General features: G+C 43.0%; 1 protein-coding gene across 1 annotated transcript in view; it reads left to right on the forward strand.

Annotated features, from left to right (window-relative positions):
* Positions 1–20242, forward strand: part of LOC147108067 (calcium/calmodulin-dependent protein kinase type IV-like) — a 159623-nt gene that overhangs the window by 63572 nt on the left and 75809 nt on the right. The window contains exon 4 of the mRNA XM_086004525.1: positions 3766–3828. Within this exon, the coding sequence (XP_085860651.1) occupies positions 3766–3828 (63 nt within the window). The remainder of the gene's footprint in view (positions 1–3765; positions 3829–20242) is intronic.

The following is a 20242-nucleotide window of genomic DNA, read 5'->3' on the forward strand; positions in this document are numbered from 1 at the left end:
CTGTTAGTCATTTGGTTTCAAGTTTTGACAGTGCCGTCTATTTTTAGTTATTGCTAAAAATATTCACAAACTGTATCTTTCCCATCTGTACTTTATACAGTGTGGCATGCATGGGGGAACAACTGATCTGGTCAGTTTGTCTTCACAAAGATTTTCTCCAGCCAGTATTTCTAGAGAACAACAACAACTTGTATTTATATAGCGCCTTTAACGTAGTAAAATGTCCCATGGTGCTTCACAGGAGTAAGAACATAACATAAGAACATAAGAAATAGGAGCAGGAGTAGACCATTCGGCCCCTCGAGCCTGCTCCGCCATTCAATAAGATCATGGCTGATCTGTTCTTGGCCTCAACTCCATTTTTCTGCCTGTTCCCCATAACCCTTGACTCCCCTGTAGTTGAAAAATCTGTCTATCTCAGCCATGAATATATTCAATGACTCCGCCTCCACAGCTCTCTGGGGTAGAGAATTCCAAAGATTCACAACCCTCTGAGGGAAGAAATTTCTCCTCATCTCCGTCTTAAATGGGAGACCCCTTATTCTGAAGCTATGCCCCCCTAGTTCTAGATTCCCAAATGAGGGGAAACATCCTCACAACATCTACCCTGTCAAGCCCCCTCAGAATCTTATATGTTTCAATAAGATCCCCTCTCATTCTTCTAAACTCCAATGAGTATAGGCCCAACCTGCTCAACCTTTCCTCATAAGACAACCCCTTCATCCCAAGAATCAACCAAGTGAATCTTCTCTGAACTGCCTCCAAGGCAAGTACAGGAAACTTTCTGGTATCCGGCACGGACGGGACCGACGTGGTGCTGGTTCATCAAAAATTCCGGCTAACCGAACGCTATAGTAAAAGATACGGAGCTGAGAGCTCCGTATAAAGCAACAAACCCTGTGCTTCAGAACAATTGGCACAAGTTGCAAGCATCTCTGTAGCTTAGCAACAGCTGCAGCTACACCCTTGCACAGCAACAAATGGAGTAAAAAAAGTAATAAAAGTTACCTGAACCTACTCCTGAATTTTGCCGGTTAACCGACATTTCCGGTTATTATGGGGCCGGTTAATCGAAAGTTTCCTGTATATCCCTCCTTAAAGAAGGAGACCAAAACTGTATGCAGTACTCTAGGTGTGGTCTCACCAACGCCCTGTACAGTTGTAGCAAGACTTCCCTGTTTTTATACTCTATCCCCCTTGCAATAAAGGCCAACATCCATTTGCCTTCCTAATTACTTGCTGTACCTGCATGCTAACTTTTTGTTTCATGTACAAGGACACCCAGATCCCCCTGTACCGCAGCATTCTGTAGTCTCCATTTAAATAATATTTTGCTTTTCTATTCTTCCTACCAAAGTGGATAACCTCACATTTACCCACATTATACTCCATCTGCCAAATTTTTGCCCACTCACTTAACCTATCTATATCCCTTTGCAGACTCTTTGTGTCCTCCTCACAACTTGCTTTCCCACCTATCTTTGTATCATCAGCAAATTTGGCTACAGTACACTCGGTCCCTTCACCCCAGTCATTAATATAGGTTGTAAATAGTTGAGGCCCCAGCACTGATCCCTGTGGCACCCCACTATTTACAGTTTGCCAACCTGAAAATGACCCATTTATCCCGACTGTTTTCTGTTAGTTAGCCAATCCTCTATCCATGCTAATATATTACCCCCAACACCATGAGCTTTTATCTTGTGCAGTAACCTTTTATGTGGCACCTTATCGAATGCCTTTTGGAAATCCAAATACACTACATCTACTGGTTCGTTTTTATCCACCCTGCTCGTTACATCCTCAAAGAACTATAATAAATTTGTCAAACATGATTTCCCTTTCATAAAACCGTGTTGACTCTGCTTGATTGTATTATGATTTTATAAATGTCCTGCTACTACTTCCTTAATAATGGATTCCAGTATTTTCCCAGTGACAGATGTTAGGCTAACTGACCTATATTTTCCTGCTTTCTGTCTCCCTCCTTTCTTGAATAGGGGCGTTACCTTTGCGGTTTTCCAATCCGCTGGGACCTTTCCAGAGTTTAGGGAATTTTGGAAGATTACAACCAATGCATCCACTATCTCTGCAGCCACTTCTTTTAAGACCCTAGGATGCAGGCCATCAAGTCCAGGGGACTTGTCGGCCTTTAGTCCCATTAGTTTGCCTAGTACTTTTTCTATAGTGATGGTGATTGTTTTAAGTTCCTCCCTTCCTTTTGCCCCTTGATTTTCCACTATTATTGGGATGCTTTTAGTGTCTTCTGCCATGAAGACAGATACAAAATATTTGTTCAAAGTCTCTGCCATTTCCTTGTTTCCCATTATTAATTCCCCAGTCTCATCCTCTAAGGGACCAACATTTATTTTAGCTAATCTCTTCCTTTTTATATACTTGTAGAAGCTCTTACTGTCTGTTTTTATATTTCTTGCTAGTTTACTCTCATAATCAATATTCTCCCTCTTTATTATTTCTTTAATCGTCCTTTGCAAGTTTCTAAAAATTTCCCAATCTTCTGGCCTACCACTAATCTTTGCAACATTGTATGCCTTTTCTTTCAATTTGCTATCCTCCTTAACTTCCTTAGTTAGCCACGGATGGTTCATCCTTCTCGTAGAGTCTTTCTTTCTCACTGGAATATATCTTTGTTGAGAGTTATGAAATACCTCCTTAAAAGTCTGCCACTGCTTATCTACCATCTTACCTTTTAATCTATTTTCCCAGTTCACTTTAGCCAACTCTGTCTTCATACCCTTGTAATTGCCTTTATTTAAGTTTAAGATACTAGTTTCAGACCCAAGTTTCTCACCCTCAAACTGAATGTACAATTCTATCATGTTATGATCACTCTTCCCTAGAGGATCCTTTACTATGAGATCATTAATTAATCCTGTCTCATTACCACCTATAATTATTAGTATTATAAGACAAAATTTGAAAACAAGGATGAGAATTTTGAAATCAAGGCGTTGCTTAACCGGGTGCCAATGTAGGTCAGCGAGCACGGGGTGATGAGTGAACGGAACTTGGTGTGAGTTAGGACACGGGCAGCAGAGTTTTGAATGACCTCAAGTTTACGTAGGGTAGAATGTGGGAAGCCAGCCTGGAGTGTGTTGGAAACCTAATTAATGCAGTTAAGATGTTGCTGCACATAGCAACCAAAGCAATTCTTCTCCCAATATTGTGAAATTCAACTGATTAACATTGAAAGCATCTTGTCCAAACCCATGTAAACAATGAATTTTTAAAAAAACATAAAATGTTTTATGACGATTCCCATATTAGGAGCTAATATATTGTGTCCTTCCTCCTTTTGCTGCCAATTTTCACCCCTTCCCCTCCTCTGAAGGCATTGGCTTCTTGCTGGGGTATGGGTCTATAGGAGGCAGGCACCCTCAGCTACCTCATCCAAGCGGCATTCATGAGCCCACATATTAATTGCTTGCAGGCCATCCTTCATTTGACGCTCAAACACATGCATTTCCAATAGGAGTCACTGGATAGCAATCAGGAGTGACGACATTAATCAGTTTTTCCCTTTATAATCAATGGATACTGAGACCAATATCAATTGTGATCAACCATTTTAGCACAGAAGAGGTATTGAACCTGGGGCCTTCTAGTCTGCATGGCTCATTTACTCAATTGATACATTCATTGAGCCAACATGGGAGCCTATTTCTTCTTGCATGAGATATTTTATCAGGACCTTAGAACCTTTTCTTAAATGTAATCAAAAATCCTCTTTTTATTTTTTTTCAGATCGATAAGAAGATTGCAAGGACTGAAATTGGAGTTTTGTTACGACTTTCTCATCCAAATATCGTAAGTTGATCACTTGTTTTAACACATAATACAAATGTATGTTTTCTGTAATCCCTCTAATGCTGAGTATTTCAAGTTGGTCTCTGATGGCAAGACAGATTTTATACCAATTTCAGGAATGGTTTTGACCTATTAAAGCATCAGCATTTGTTAATTTAAGTGGGATCAAGCTTGTGTGGAGTCCACCATTGACCAGTTGGGCTGAATGGCTTGTTTCTGTATTGTAGATTCTATGTACAGGAAACTCTTCTTTATCCGGCACCGACAGGACCGGCGTGGTGCCGGTTTATCAAAAAGTCCGGATTAGAGAGAGGTATAGTAAAAGGTACAAGAGCTCCATACACAGCAACAAATCCAGGCTTCCCTGTTGCTTAGCAACAGGTGCAGGAACCCCGGCCACAAGATCCAGGTGTCCCTGTTGCTTAGCAACAGGTGCAGGAACCCCGCCACAAGATCCAGGCGTCCCTGTTGCTTAGCAACAGGTGCAGGAACCCCGGTTACACAGCCACAGATCCAGGAACGGCCACAAACATGAAGTAAAACTTACCTGAACCTACTCCTGAATTTTGCCGATTAACAGAGATTTCCAGTTATTTAGGTGCTGGTAAATCGAGAATTTCCTGTAATTCCTGTTGAATAACTCAGAGTTCACTTGTAGCTTATGTAGCTTATGATGCTGTCTGAATCCCAAGGTGTGCTACTGACTTGTAAAACACGCCAGGCTGTGATTAACCCTTTTCATAATTTATCTATATGAAACGGTTAGCCAGTTTCAGCCAAGGTGATGATCGGGAAGAGATTCTACAATTGGCCTCAATATGCCTGGGCTGGGAATGGTAAAACATTGCCCGGATTTCTGTTGCTGATTGCTGTGAAGCAACCCTTGCTGGAAGCCCACGTGTGGATGTTGAGTAAGCTCAATGATCCTCATGGTCTCCCCAGGCTCCACATGGATAAATAAACTGTCACTGTTCAGGATTACACAGCAAGCATGGCTACTTAGGTGAGGTGGAAGAGTGCTATTACCACCCACAGAATCATATACCAGCATGAATCATGGCGTTCAAGTGGAGAAACTCGGAGGGGGAAGGCAACACAGTACTTGATATTTGCATTTCTATAGCTCGTTATGTTTCAAAGTGCTTCATGCAATATTTGTTGAAGTGCAATAACTATTATCATGTTGGCAAACATGGAAGTCATAAGAACATAAGAAATAGGAGTAGGAGTAGGCCATTTGGCCCTTCGAGCCTGCTCCGCCATTCAGTAAGATCATGGCTGATCTTCTACCTCATCTCCACTTTCCTGCACTATCCCCACATCCCTTGATCCCTTAAGATTCAAAAATCTATCGATCTCTGTCTTGAATATACTCAATGACTAAGCCTCCACATCCCTCTGGGGTAGAGAATTCCAAAGATTCACCACCCTCTGAGTGAAGAAATTTCTCCTCATCTCAGTCCTAAATGGCCGACCCCTTATTCTGAGACTGTGACCCCTGGTTCTAGACTCCCCAGCCAGGGGAAACAACCTCCCTGCATCGACCCTGTCAAGCCCTGTAAGAATTTTGTATGTTTCAATTAGATCACCTCTCATTCTTCTAAACTCTAGAGAATATAGGCCTAGTCTACTCAATCTGTCCTCAAAGGACAATACCCCCATCCCAGGAACCAGTCTGGTGAACCTTCGTTGCACCCCCTCTATGGCAAGTATATCCTTCCTTAGGTAAGGAGACCAAAACTGTACACAATACTCCAGGTGTGGTCTCACCAGTGTAATGATCAGTAACATGTCATTCTAGAATGGTACACTAGGTGGAGCTGTATGTTTAGTATGTTTAGTAGTGGGCTACCCACAAGGCAGTAGTCAAGATGGATGCCTGTACACTAGTTCACATGGCTGAATAAATGACTAGCTCAAGCTAGCTGTTCATAATGAAAACCTCTATTTATTCATGAACATAACATGGTACCAGGATTGGTAATATCTGCTGAATATTGTGAAACGCGACATGAGAATTTGAAGCCACCAGAGGGTTTGAAACTCACAGGGAATGTCGACTGCAATTGGCGGACTTACAAACAACATTTCAAACTCTATATTGCTGTCATCGGGTTTGGTACGAAGCCAGATGCAAGGAAAATAGCGTTACTGCTCACGGTTGCAGGACTGCAGGCGATAGAGGTATTTAATACGTTTGTATTTGATCAAGAGGAGGACAGAGAAAAAATGGACGATATGCTAAAGAAGTTTGATACACATTGTTCTCCCAAAAAGAACGAGACCTATGAGAGGTATGTGTTCCATTCACGGACACAGCAGCAAAATGAGACTTTTGATAGCTTTGTGACCGATCTGAAACTGAAAGCACAGACATGTAATTTCTCTGAACTGAAATCATCCATGATTCGTGACCAGATTGTGTTTGGTATTCATGATAAAAAGGTCAGGGAACATTTGTTGAGAGAAACTGAACTAACATTGGAGAAAGCTGTGAAAATATGCCATGCCAGTGAGCTAGCTCAGAAGCACGCGAAGACTTTCAGTGAAATTAATAATGATGCGACTGTAATGAGTGACTGTGCTGCTGTCGGTGCTGTGTCCTACAAAGGGAAGAAACATGGGCAGAACAGAAATGCAAAGCAATCGGAGGATGGAATTTTTAATTGTAAACGCTGTGGTTACCAGCACCAGTCAAGACAATGCCCAGCGTTTGGGAAAATGTGCAAAAATGTAATGGAAAGAATCACTTTGCCAAACAATGCTTTTCAAAAGTAAAAACAAAGAAAGGGCAACAAGTCAATGTGATTGAGGACACTGATTTAAGTGAGACATTTTTTGTAGGAATGGTGTCATGTGACAATATCGAAAAGGATACAGAAAATGTGCAGCCCTCAGGAATGGACAATGCTGAACATAAAGTTAATGCAGTAAAAGAGGACAAATGGATAATGCCACTGCAGGTAAATGGAGCATTAGTTACATTGAAACTAGACACTGGGGCAAAAGCAAACTTAATCAGTATGAGTGACATTAAAAATATGAAAGAAAAGCCCAAAATACAGAAAAAGTCAGTACTACTGAAGAACTATAATGGACAGAAAATAGATAGCTTAGGTGTATGCAGACTTAAAGTGACAGTCAAAGACAAAGTGCATCATCTCATGTTTTCTGTTGTGGCTGAAGGACTTGATTCACTACTAGGTGACAACGCTTGTGAGGACTTAGAACTGGTCAAGAGAGTATACCGTATAAACTGTGCCATAAGCAGATCAGATGACTCAGTGGATTCTGTAGTGAGTAATTTCCAGGATGTGTTCAAAGGATTTGGAGTTCTACCATTCACTTACAAGATCCAGCTAAAGGAGGATGCTCAGCCAGTGGTACATGCTCCACGGAGAGTTCCAGCACCCCTGCGTGACCGGCTCAAGAAAGAACTGGACAGAATGACCACACTAGGAGTCATCAGGAAAGTCGAAGAGCCAACAGACTGGGTTAACTCCATGGTATGTGTAAAGAAAAAGAACAATGATCTAAGAGTATACATGGATCCAAAGGACTTAAATGCAAACATAAAACGTGAACGCTACCAGATTCCCAAGCGAGAAGAAATCACCAGTGAAATGTCAGGTGCCAGATACTTCACGAAGCTCGATGCCTCACAAGGATTTTGGCAACTAAAACTGGAAGAGAGCACCAAATACTGTACCTTCAACACACCATTTGGCAGGTATTGTTTCCTCAGAATGCCTTTTGGGTTAATATCTGCATCTGAAATATTTCATAGAGCGATGGAACACATAATTGAAGGTCTGGAAGGAGTTCGGGTCTATGTTGATGACATCATCATCTGGGGCTCCACACTGAAATAACACAATGAGAGACTGACTAAAGTGTTACAGAGCATACGCCGGAATGGACTGAAGCTCAACAAAGCCAAGTGTCAGTTTGGCATCCAGGAAGTCACTTTCCTAGGAGATAATCTATCTGGTAAAGGATTAGAGCCAGATATGGAAAAAGTAAACGCCATACTCAACATGCCCCGACCCACTGACAAAAAAGGAGTGCTACGCATCATGGGGATGATAAACTTCATTGGAAAGTTCATTCCTAACTTGTCAGCCAAGACAGCCTGTCTGCGAGACCTGCTACATAAAACAAATGAGTTCGCATGGACAGAAAAACATGAGCAAGAGTGGATGAACCTCAAAACAGTGCTGACAACCACACCTGTACTCACCTTCTTTGACCCAACAAAGAGAATCAAAGTGTCAATGGATGCATCAAAAGATGGCCTAGGCGCGGTCTTGCTACAAGCAGAGGGTGAAGATTGGAAGCCTGTTGCCTATGCCTCCAGGTCTATGACTGACTCTGAGTGTCGATACGCCCAGATTGAAAAGGAATGTCTAGGCTTGGTAGTTGGACTAGAAAAGTTCCATGGCTACATATATGGACTTCCCACCTTCACAGTTGAGACAGACCACTGCCCACTGGTTGCCATCATAAAAAAACAAATCTGAATGAGATGTCTCCAAGGATTCAACGACTCATGATGAAGCTGCAAAGATATGACTTTGAACTGGGCAGCACGGTGGCATAGTGGTTAGCACTGTTGCCTCACAGCGCCAGGGACCTGGGTTCGAATCCGGCCTCGGGCGACTGTCTGTGTGGAGTTTGCACATTCTCCCCGTGTTTGCGTGGGTTTCCTCCGGGTGCTCCGGTTTCCTCCCACAGTCCAAAGATGTGCGAGTTAGGTTGATTGGCTATGATAAATTGACCCTTAGTGTTAGGGGGATTAAATACGTGGGGTTACGGGGATAGGGTGGGATATGTGTTGGTGTAGGGGTTACGGGGATCGGGTGGGATATGTGTCGGTGCAGGCTCGATGGGCCGAAATGGCCTCTATCTGCACTGTGGGGTTTCTGTGATTCTGTGATTCTGTGATCTACACACCAGGCAAACACATAGTGTTAGCAGATGCACTATCCCGAGCACCCACAATGAGTCATGTGAGCTCTACTGAGGAAGACGTGGATGTTCATGTGAGTATGGTTACTGCTGCGCTGCCCGTGTCAGACACAAAATCAAAGCAAATAGCAGAAGAAACAGTAAAAGATACAGTGTTACAAACAGTAATAGAGAACATTCATCATGGTTGGCCAAAAGGTTCCTGTCCAAAGTACTATCACATCAGGTCAGAGTTGAGTGTCGCAAGTGGACTATTACTAAAACAGAACAGAATAGTCATTCCACAGGCTCTACGTCAAGACATGCTCAAAAGGATTCATGAGGGACACCTCGGAATTGAAAAATGCAAAAGGAGAGCAAGAGACACTGTTTATTGGCCTGGCATAAATAAGGACATTGAGAATATGATAGGTAAATGTGAGACATGTCAGAAACACCAAAACAAACAAGCAAAGGAACCAATGATAGTAGCTGACTTACCAACAGCACCTTGGCAAAAGGTTGGTATGGACCTTTTTCATTTGAATGGTAAAGACTATCTAATAGTGATTGACTACTATTCTAACTATCCTGAGATGGCGCTGCTCTCAAGCACATCAGCAAGCAGTGTCATAATGCATGTTAAATCCATCTTCGCCAGACATGGAATTCCCAGGATTGCCGTTAGCGACAATGGTCCGTGCTTCAACTGTAAGGAGTGGCAACAGTTTGCAGCACATTATGACTTTCAACACATCACATCCAGTCCTCTGTATGCTCAGTCGAATGGTAAGGCAGAGAGAGGTGTTCAAGTTCTCAAACAGGTACTGAAGAAAGCTACAGAAAGCAAGTCTGATCTTTATCTCGCCCTGCTGAGCTACCGAGCCTCCCCTTTAGACTGTGGTTCTTTAGCTACTGAACTCCTAATGGGTCGCAAGTTGCGCACCACACTACCCTGCTGTGCAAAAGAAAAGCAGAGTAAGGAACTGAGACAGAGACTTCAACTGTTAAAGCTGAAACAGAAATCACACTATGACAAGTCATCCAAAACTCTGAAACCATTGACAAGGGATGATGTTGTCAGGATTAAGGATCCAGATGCATGGAACAGGAAAGCTACAGTTCTTGAGGAAGTAGGACCAAGGTCATACACTGTTAGAACTGAGGAAAGACAGATTCTCAGGAGGAACCACCGTTCCCTCCTGAAAACACAAGAAACTATCCAAGAGCAAATCGATGACAATGCCGCAACTGAATCTTGTCACTCACCACCAGAACAATCTAACACAAACACACATACAGGCTCTCATGAAAACACATCAGACCTACCTGTGCTGAGAAGATCCACACGTGAACTAAAAAAGCCTGATAGACTTAATCTTTGAGTACAAAGAAAACTATAATAAAAGAATGAAAAGCTTAGAGTTCATAAAGTAAAGCTTTGAAAATGTGTTGACTGTTGTGAAGATGTTTATGTCGTTATGATTGATTGATATTGATTTTGTTTAACCTCTAAGGAAGGGGGATGTAATGAGGATGTCATTCTAGAATGGTACACTAGGTGGAGCTGTATGTTTAGTATGTTTAGTAGTGGGCTACCCACAAGGCGGTAGTCAAGATGGATGCCTGTACACTAGTCCACATGGCTGAATAAATGACTAGCTCAAGCTAGCTGTTCATAATGAAAACCTCTATTTATTTATGAACATAACAACCAGGGCCCTATATAATTGCAGTAAGACACCTTTACTCAAATCCTCTTGTAATAAAGGCCAACATACCATTTGTTTGCTGTACCTGCATGTTAACTTTCAGTGATTCGAGTACAAGGACACCCAGGTCCCTCTGAACACCAACATTTCCCAATCTCTCACCATTTAAAAAATACTCTGCTTTTCTATTTTTCCTACCAAAGTGGATAACATCACATTTCTCCACATTATATTCCATTTGCCATGTTCTTGCCCACTCACTTTGCCTGTCTATATCCCCTTGAAGCCTCCTTGCATCCTCCACACAACTTATATTCCCATCCAGCGTTGTACCTTAGTCACCTTGGGAAAATGCACCAGCAATGTCTCCCAGCAACACTGAGATGAATGACGAGGTAATATATTTCTTTCTTATATAGTTGAGAGAGGGGCATTGGAAAAAACACCAAGAGATCTCCCTACTCTTCTTCGAATAGTGCCATAGAATCGATAACGTCCACCGAAGTGTAGCATCTTATCTGTAGGGTGACACCCTAACAGTGCAACAGTGCCTCAGTACTCCACTGGACTGTCAGCCTAGATTAATCTTCCACAGCACGATTAATTTGTTTAGTGAAGGGGAAGTAATATAGGAAGAATTTGTCACGACTTTCAAATCTGAAAACTTGGAAATGAATTTATACTGGAAAGTTATTCCGAGAGAATTTAATGTTCGTGAACTTAATTAAACGTCAGCCTTTTACAATATCTGGATTTTTGTGGCATTTTTGAAGGTATTTAATAAAATGCAAGATACTTGCCAAGAGAAATGACTGTTACTGATAGAAATTAATTGCATAGAGTAGTGTATCCTGCTACATTTCTGGCCTCTACGATGATATTATGATACTGCCCCAGCGGAAATAATTTTGCTCCATGTACTTTCATGATTCTGACCTGGAGGGTGTAATATCGCTAAATATGCTTTCTGACCTTTAGGAAATTATGCTGTGAATGATGTGCCCTGGCTTGTGAATAGATAGGCATGAGAAAAATAGTAAATGATAGTCTGCCCACCAATATAAGCATGGAAATATATATTAATAGAAAAACCTATAATTATACTCAATTGCAATTATGAGGCTCTCAATTCATAATATTACCTCTTTTATGATGCTCCAGTAAAAATATTCAATTAATTATAGAATCCATATTTAGTGTGGAGGAAGAAAATTAATGTATATGCTTGGCATGACAAGAATGGTGAAACACTCTGGGTTAGACTTTATCTCTTGTGTGCTGTTAGACTCAGTGGCTCCTCTTAGTAGTCTTCCCCTGCTGTGATCAGCGCTTTGTACAGAAATGTTTAATTTAATCTTTTTTAGCTTGGAGGGGTATTTTTTGACATAACCTTACCAAAACATAAAGGAGTGATCCGCCTGCTCCTGAGTCGAAAGAGCAGCCATCGGAGTCAATACAAAATGCATACCTCCTCCTTATTAGGCTCAATTGGGACAGGCAGCCCAATTATAAAGCAGAAAGGAGATAATGGTGCTCGAAGTGCATGGGTATCTGCTTGAGCGTTCCTGTGGTCCAGCATCTACCTAAAAATGCCTTTAGAATGTGATGGCGAGATGTTGCATGAAGCATTTAGGTCATCTTAAATGCTATGCATGCAAGTTAAGTTAAAACTGCTCCGAATGTATTCCAACTTGGCATTTACTTGACAGTTTCAGTCGGAATTTATAGGACACAAATGGGAAATGTCTATGTGCTGGTGCATTATGGGTGATGCCCCATTCTGTAATGGTATTTGTAGGTTCTGAGTATAACCTTTTTTTTGTTTCCTCGGTCTCTGTTAAGGGATAACAATCTATAGGTAAGCATGCAGGTGCAGCAGGCGGTTAAGAAGGCAAATGGTATGTTGGCCTTCGTAGCGAGAGGGTTTGAGTACAGGAACAAGGATGTCTTGCTGCAGTTGTACAGGGCCTTGGTGAGACCACACCTTGAGTATTGTGTGCAATTTTGGTCACCTTATCTGAGGAAGGATGTTCTTGCCATGGAAGGAGTTCAGCGAAGATTCACCAGGCTGATACCTGGGATGGCAGGAATGACGTATGAAGAGAGATTGGGTCAATTGGGCTTGTACTCGCTGGAGTTTAGAAGAATGAGAGGGTATCTCATTGAAACTTATAAAATTCTGACAGGACTGGACAGACTAGATGCAGGAAGGATGTTCCTGATGATCGGGGAGTCCAGAACCAGGGGTCACAGTCTAAGGGGTAAGCCATTTAGGACAGAAATGAGGAGGAATTTCTTCACCCAGAGAGTGGTGAACCTGTGGAATTCTCTACCACAGAAGGCAGTAGAGGCCAATTCATTAAATATATTCAAGAAGGAGTTGGATATATTTCTTAAGGCTAAAGGGATCAAGGAGTATGGGGAGAAAGCAGGGACCGGGTACTGAATTTGGATGATCAACCATGATCGCATTGAATGGCGGAGCAGGCTCGAGGGGCCGAATGGCCTACTCCTGCTCCTATCTTCTATGTTTCTAAATTTGTTTGAGACTTGGAAATCAACCTAATGTGTGCAATAGTATAGGACAAACATAACACTCATGGCGCTAGCAGTACTTTCTAAGGGTTTAATTTCTTCTGTGCATTGTGCAAATAGGGAATTCAGAATAAACTTCTTTACCCAGAGAGTGGTGAGAACTCGCTACCACAGGGAGTAGTTGAGGCGAATAGTATGGATGCATTTAAGGGGCGGTTAGTTAAGCATATGAGGGAGAAGGGAATAGAGGGTTATGCTGATGGTGTTAGATGAGGAAAGATGGGAGGAGGCTTGAGTGGAGCATAAACGCCGGAATGGACTGGTTGGGCCGAATGGCCTGTTTCTGTGCTGTACATCCTATTTAATCCTATGTGCACTGGTTAACGTGTCTGAGTTAATTTCTTGTCTGCACTATTTTAATGCAGTCATTAACTATTTGATTGTGTTAAAATAGCACAGACAGGAAATTTAAAGTGAATATTTTAGCCAGTGTCGTTAAAAAATCAGGTGGGGAATTAAGCCCCCAGTCGGCACTCGGTTTAAACAAAACAGGTAGCATCTGTCTGCCATATAAATGGATGGCGGTGCAATTTGATAAAGCTACCCAAAGGGCACAAAGTACAAGCGTGTGGGAAATGAAAATGATTCACTGGTATAGCAGTTTAATGTTTTTCTGGGATTGGGGTTGAGGTGCATGTCAGGCCACTATTATTTGCTGCCCACTTTAGTTTCTGAGTGGCATATCTTTTTTTAAAGGCACCTAAACATGTGCTGTGACAGCTTGCTGGCTGAGGTTGCACTTAGCCTACAATCTCAGTGTCAGCACGAAGCGGTTTTGCTTAACACTGAAGCTAAGGCGTTGTGATGTAAATTCAGGGTCTGAGCCCACCCTACCTCCTCAAAGAATCTCACTGGGCTTCACTTCAGCGTCCGATTGTGCCCTGACTCCTGATTTACATTACACTACTTTAGTACCAGTGTGCACTGACGCTAAAATTGTAAATGCGTAAATTGAGCGTAAATCACTTCAAAAGTGTGGTGCTGGCAGACAGTGATTAGAAAGGAAAGATTCAGACCAATGACTGGTTTTATTCCTATTTTTTTCAAATTTGAAAACCCCCACGCCCCCTTCACAGAGTTCTCTAATGGTTAGTAGTGGCGTTGGGACAGTGGCGGCACTAGGTTTGGTTGACCGGGTGGTGGGGGAGGCGGCAGTGCAGGCACGGGGTCGACCTCGAGACTTGGCAGGACAGGGTCCCAGCTGGGAACTGGGGAATGCCGACGTCCAGAGGCCAAGCCGAAAACGGCATAGAGCAGCAGGTCGAACCTGGCGGCCTAAAACAGGTGACAAGAGCTTTCTGTGACGGAAATAGAGGCAGTCCTCCAAAAACCACGTACACCAGCTCTTCTGCCCTCCCCCACCCCACCCGACCCTCACTGACTCCACCACTGGGTAGAGAAGTGCCTGAGTTCACTTAGGTATAATATCCTCTGTCTCCATCAATAACAACAACTTGTATTTATATAGCGCCTTTAACGTAGTAAAACCTCACAAGCAACGTTATAAAACAAAATTCGACACTGAGCCGCATAAGGAAATATTAGGGCAGATGACCAAAACCTTGGTCAAACAGGTAGGTTTTAATGAGCGTCTTAAAGGAGGAGAGAGAGGCGGAGAGGTTTAGGGAGGGCTTTTCGGAGTTTAGGTGACTTGAATCCAAAGGCTGAATTAGCGTGAAGGCTTATACATTACTTTCTGCTTATTCCCACAACTGTCATCATTCTATTCGGTTAGTCCATGACAGAGAACAGAGGAGTGAAAAACATCAATGCACGAGAAGTGGAGCAGTTAGAGAACCAAAGTATCAGACTCCACATTTGGAAAACTGAGTTTACTCCCCCATCTACTAAGATTGCAGCAAAAGTGCTGACAGGAACATTTGGGAACTATTGCTTATTTTAATGACTGTGCTTTGCATCCTGTCTGGCAAAATATTTTAAGCAAAGCCAAGAAGATAAGCTATAGACCAACCTGGAAAAACAGCAAAAGCTGAGCATCAGCTTCAAAACAGCTGACAACTCGAAAGCAACTTAAAAAAGTTAAAAAAAAAAAAATTTCACTCATTTATAATTTAAAAAATACTTTAAAAAAAGGTACATTTATTTTTAGCCCCGTAAAAAATTAAATGCTTGTTTCAAATATTTAATTTAATGTAATTTTAACTAATTTTAAATACATAATTAAAAAAAAAAATTATTTAATGTTTTTCCCCATTCATACTTTTGACAGGTCTACGCGGAGAGACCTGTCAAAAGTGTGAAGGGGGATTCTCTTCTTTGATTGGTTCCCCATGGCCCACGTGATCCCAGGGACGCTTGCGAACCGCCTGCGCCAATGGGATACCTGGGCCTCTGCGCGCGCGCACCAGGAGAGGCCCAGGAGCGGAAGTGTCGGGACCTACGGAGCCAGCAGGTAAGTTCGTAGATTTTTCCAGATCGGAGGCATCCGCACGCAGGAAGCCTCCGATCGGAAAATCCGGCCCAATATATATTTATATAGCGCCTCTAACGTAGAGAAACGTCCCAAGGTGCTTCGTAGAAGTATAATCAGATTTTTTTTTTAAAGGAGATATTAGAAAAGGTGACCAAGAGCTTGGTCCAAGAGGTGGGTTTTAAGGAGGGTCTTAAAGGAGGGAAGGGAGTTGGAGAGAGGGGAGAGATTTGGGAAGAGAATTCCAGAGCGCAGGGCCTAAACGGCTGAAGGCATGGCCACCAATGTTGGGGCGAAGGGAGTGGATGCACAAGAAAGAAAGAAAGACTTGCATTTCTATAGCGCCTTTCACGACCACCGAATGTCTCAAAGCGCTTTACAGCCAATGAAGTACGTTTGAAGTGGAGTCACTGTTGTAATGTGGGAAACGCGGGCAGCCAATTTGCGCACAGCAAGCTCCCACAAACAGCAATGTGATAATGACCAGATAATCTGTTTTTGTTATGTTGGTTGAGGGATAAATATTGGCCCCAGGACACCGGGGAGATAACTCCCCTGCTCTTCTTCGGAATAGTGCCATGGGATCTTTTACGTCCGCCTGAGAGAGCAGACGGGGCCTCGGTTTAGCGTCTCGTCCGAAAGACGGCACCTCCGACCAGAGTTGAAGGAATGCATGGTTCTTGGAGGGTTGTAGGGCTGCAGAAGGTTAGAGCGATAGGAGGGCTGTGGTCATGAAAAATTAAAATGAGAATTTTATATTTGTGGCATTAAAATAGCCAACAGAGGAATGTCACATGACTGTGTTAAGCGTTCAGCCGCTATTATTCCCAACAATAATTTCTAGTCGATATTGCTCTTTTGACCCTGTCAAAAACTTCTATTTTCTTGTACTGGAAATAAAGATCACATGCAGCAATCAATTTAAAAAAAAATAAAGTGCATGAAAAATGGAAGGAACAGGCATCTGAACTGAATTTTGTGTTCTCGGTTAGACCTGACTGACTCCAGTCTGGGGTTTAAAATTTATTATTATTTATTAGTAAGTTCACTTCTCCGCATTTCCCCGTGGATGTTAACTACTCCAAGATGCGCCCGCAGTGACAAAAGAGACCTTCAGCAGGAACATGTAAAGAAACTGAAAACTGCTCTTAAACTTAAAGAACATAAGCAGGTGCTACAACTCACCCACCAAACGGCCAACAGTTTGCATCACACATCACAGCAGTACGCGATGATAATATCGTAATTTTGAGACTCTCAGTTAGGTTTTAAGATTAGTGAAAACTCGTCATCAACCCAAATGCACTTCCTATTTTATTTCCAAATCATGGTAATGTCATCAATTCGGTGTCAGAAATACTCATATAAGGCCAGTTAATGCATTTGCAGCAGGGGACCGACCTTTTTATCAAAAAAAGCAAGCTACAAGCAATCAAGTAGAAAATAAATCTGCACGTAAGGCAATAGCCAACCACCCTGGGGCTGTTTTTATTAGGACAGCTGAGATTAAGGGGTGATTTTATAATGGACTTTAAAATTATGATGGAATAAGACAGAGTAGATAGAAACAGACTGTTTCCAGTGATTGAGTGGTCCAGAATGAGGGACATAGATGTAATTAAATGTAAGAGATTTAGGACAGAGAGCTGGATAAACGTTTTTTTTACACAGAGGATTATAGGCTGTGAGATGCACTGCCAAAGTTGATATTTGAAGCAGAGACCATGTCAACATTTAAGAATAGGTTAGATAAATGGTTGAAGGAAACAGGAATAAAAAGTGATGAGAACAGGGCGGGCACATTGGTAGGACTATTGTCCATGTGGAGGATAGACAACAACATGGACTAATTGGGCCAAAAGGCCCATTTCCATGTAGTAATTTCTGTGTAATCCTCCAGAAGGTTACTTTCTGGAAAACAAAAACATTTTCAAAGCCCCATTTTAGCAGCGAGTTTGTCATCTATAATTTCTTTGGGGGAAATCACTAAATAAACGCACCTGTAACCTTGATCCTCAGAAACCATTAACCCATTAAAAAAATTCTGCATCTGGTTTATGTGCAACCAACAGCGGAAGAAAGTAACATCTGATAGATTGGTTCTGACCAGGCTCCAATACCACCCTCCGACAAATCTCAGTCTGACAGGCTTCGGTTCCGCCATCCAGTCTATCTGAATGGTTCTGACAGCTTCAAGTCCCACATTTCAATTGATCCAATTGCTTGATACTGATTAGCCCAAACCCAGTGGAAAAAGTTGAATTTTCTTGTGAATTGCTAACAACCTGACACATCAGTTGAAACACTGCCAGTTTAAAATGCTGACGTTTGGCGTAACTAATGGCGTTCTAACTGAGTACTCAAGGGAGTTGGATTGTTGCAAAGTCAATGCATCTCTCAAAGGAAGATGACTGCTAGGTCTTGCAAGACCCTAAAGACTGCAAAAGTACAAGATTCACAGAGTTGCTTTGTGTCAACGTGCCCATCTCAAGGCAGGCAAAGAAGCAGGGATGACGAAAGGTCATCGACCTGAAACGTTGATTCTGTTTCTCTCTCCACGGATGCTACCCTGGCCTGCTGAGTTTTTCCAGCGTTTTCTGTTGTTATTTCGGATTTCCAACATCCGCAGTATTTTGCTATCGTCAAAGAAGCAGGGCTCTGGGCTTTGGAAACACTGGGATTGTTTTAATGCATGTGAGAAGAATTGCTCCTCGTACACCACAGTACAGGATGCAAAGCCAGTATTCCAGGAATACCACTCTTTTGTGTGCATTTGGGGGTTAAGGGAGAGGATATAAACTAAGGGCTAAAATTGGGTTTAAGCCCATTTTTAAGCACAGAATGAGCGCTGGGCACAGAGCGCGCACCCGATCACATGGATGTATATAAGGCCCTAAATTGGTCATTCTGACTAAATAAAATAAGCGGGCTGCCAGCGCTATTTGCGCTGTTCATTGGCAGGTCACCATATGGGTGGGGAGGTGGGCGTCAATATCGCGTTGCTGACGCCATTTAAAAGTAGGCTGTACCTCTTGAAGGGAAGGGACATTTTGGCTGCAGGCAACTGTAACTGAAGATTGCTGATAATGGCAGGCAGAGGAGAAACTGCAAGCTGTGCCCAATGAAAGAACAGCGTTGTTTCAGGATGCCAGTGGTTTGCTCAATCAGAACCCTGTTGTTGCATGGCTTCGATTATATTGGCGCTCCGCGTCGGTTCCCGGGTTGGTGAGGGGACACTCCTTATCCATCATCAGCCACTAGCCTGCCACCCAGTGGTCTGGGTGGGGTTATTGAGGGCTGGCACAGTGTGAAAGCATCATGACTACCGCCAGGAATCCTGCATCACTCATTGCCTGTGGCCATAAATAAGTTGAAGATTGAGCACATGGAAGCCCTTCCTGTTGGAAAAACAGTGCTGGTTCCTGATGGGGAGCTCGCAGGGCTGCGTGTCTATGATGCCCTGCACCTGCAGGAATCCAGCACTGCGGGCAATTCCCAGTGCCCTTTCTTCCCGCTCGTCAGCCTCCACAGGAAAGCTAATGAACTGTTGTCGCCTCGCAGACAGTGACCTGCCGGATCGCCGTGTGCACAGTAATCTGACTGAGGCTGCTGTCTTCACCAGAAGTAGTTTGGAAGGAGCCAGAGGCATAAAAGTTTACATCCATGGTGACCTTCACTGCAACAGGCAGTGCAGTGCAGACCCTGGTGTCGGGCTCTACTTCTCGCTCTAATGGGTGTCAGAGGTCGGTGACGTCTCCATGTTGAAGTACAGGCGCCTTACAGCGTTCTATCTCTGAAGACCCACAGGCTGTAACGCCTCCTGCGCCCATCCCTCCTCCGCCCTCTTCTTACAGCCTCTGTGGGTCTTTGCTGCCTTCTTTGTTGATGCTCTTCCTCCTGATCTGGGAGCCTGAAGGGAAACCAGCATCATTCCCAAGTTCAGCAATTAAACGTAAGCAAATCCTGAGAAAGAGTTCAGGACCTTCACAAACTCTTTCTTCCAAGGTATCTCACAGCCGAACTGTGGCCAATGCAGCCAAAAACTTGGCCCCAAAGCACCCTAGCAGCCTAAAACAACTAACCAGAGAATTACCTTGATGGAGTTGAGGATCTCTTTAAATAGCGCTTGTGAAGGGCTGCTTCCCGACTGTTCCTGCCACGATTTGCTGGGCGGGTTTAGGAAGTGACATTTCAGGCGCGCACGGACACCAATTTCTCAAAAGGGTCCTGATTCAGGCGCATGACCCTTATTAACATATTTTAATGATGGCTGCGTTTGTTTCAGGCAGCCACTATGGTCGCCTAATGAGTGCCCAAACCAATATGGCATCTGGCACACTTTGGCATGAGATGTCGCATTGCATAAATCACATTCATGGCACCCATTTTGGACCTGGAAAATGGGCAAAAGACAGACCAATTTCTACCCCTAAGTGTAGAAAATAAACTTAAGACTGTTAACTTTCAGGGATAGGATTAATGGTACCTGGGGAGAGCCACAACAGCACTGCCAACCTACTAATATTGCTTCTTTGTGCAATTAGTAGTACTCAAGGTTATTAAATACATTTTGTACCAAAATAACTTAGGCCGGAATTTTGCAGGGGGTCAGCGGGTACGATCGGTGGCGGGTCGAGTGGGAAAGTTTTTTTTCACAGCGAGTCGGGACCTTGCTGTGAACCCTCCGCCAATCACTTTTCCTAAAGTCGGGTCTGTCAGCGCTGAGCAG

The sequence above is a fragment of the Somniosus microcephalus genome, chromosome 13, assembly GCF_052327205.1.
Source record: "Somniosus microcephalus isolate GS21.2 chromosome 13, FLI_Smic_1.0, whole genome shotgun sequence".
Lineage (NCBI taxonomy): Eukaryota > Metazoa > Chordata > Chondrichthyes > Squaliformes > Somniosidae > Somniosus > Somniosus microcephalus.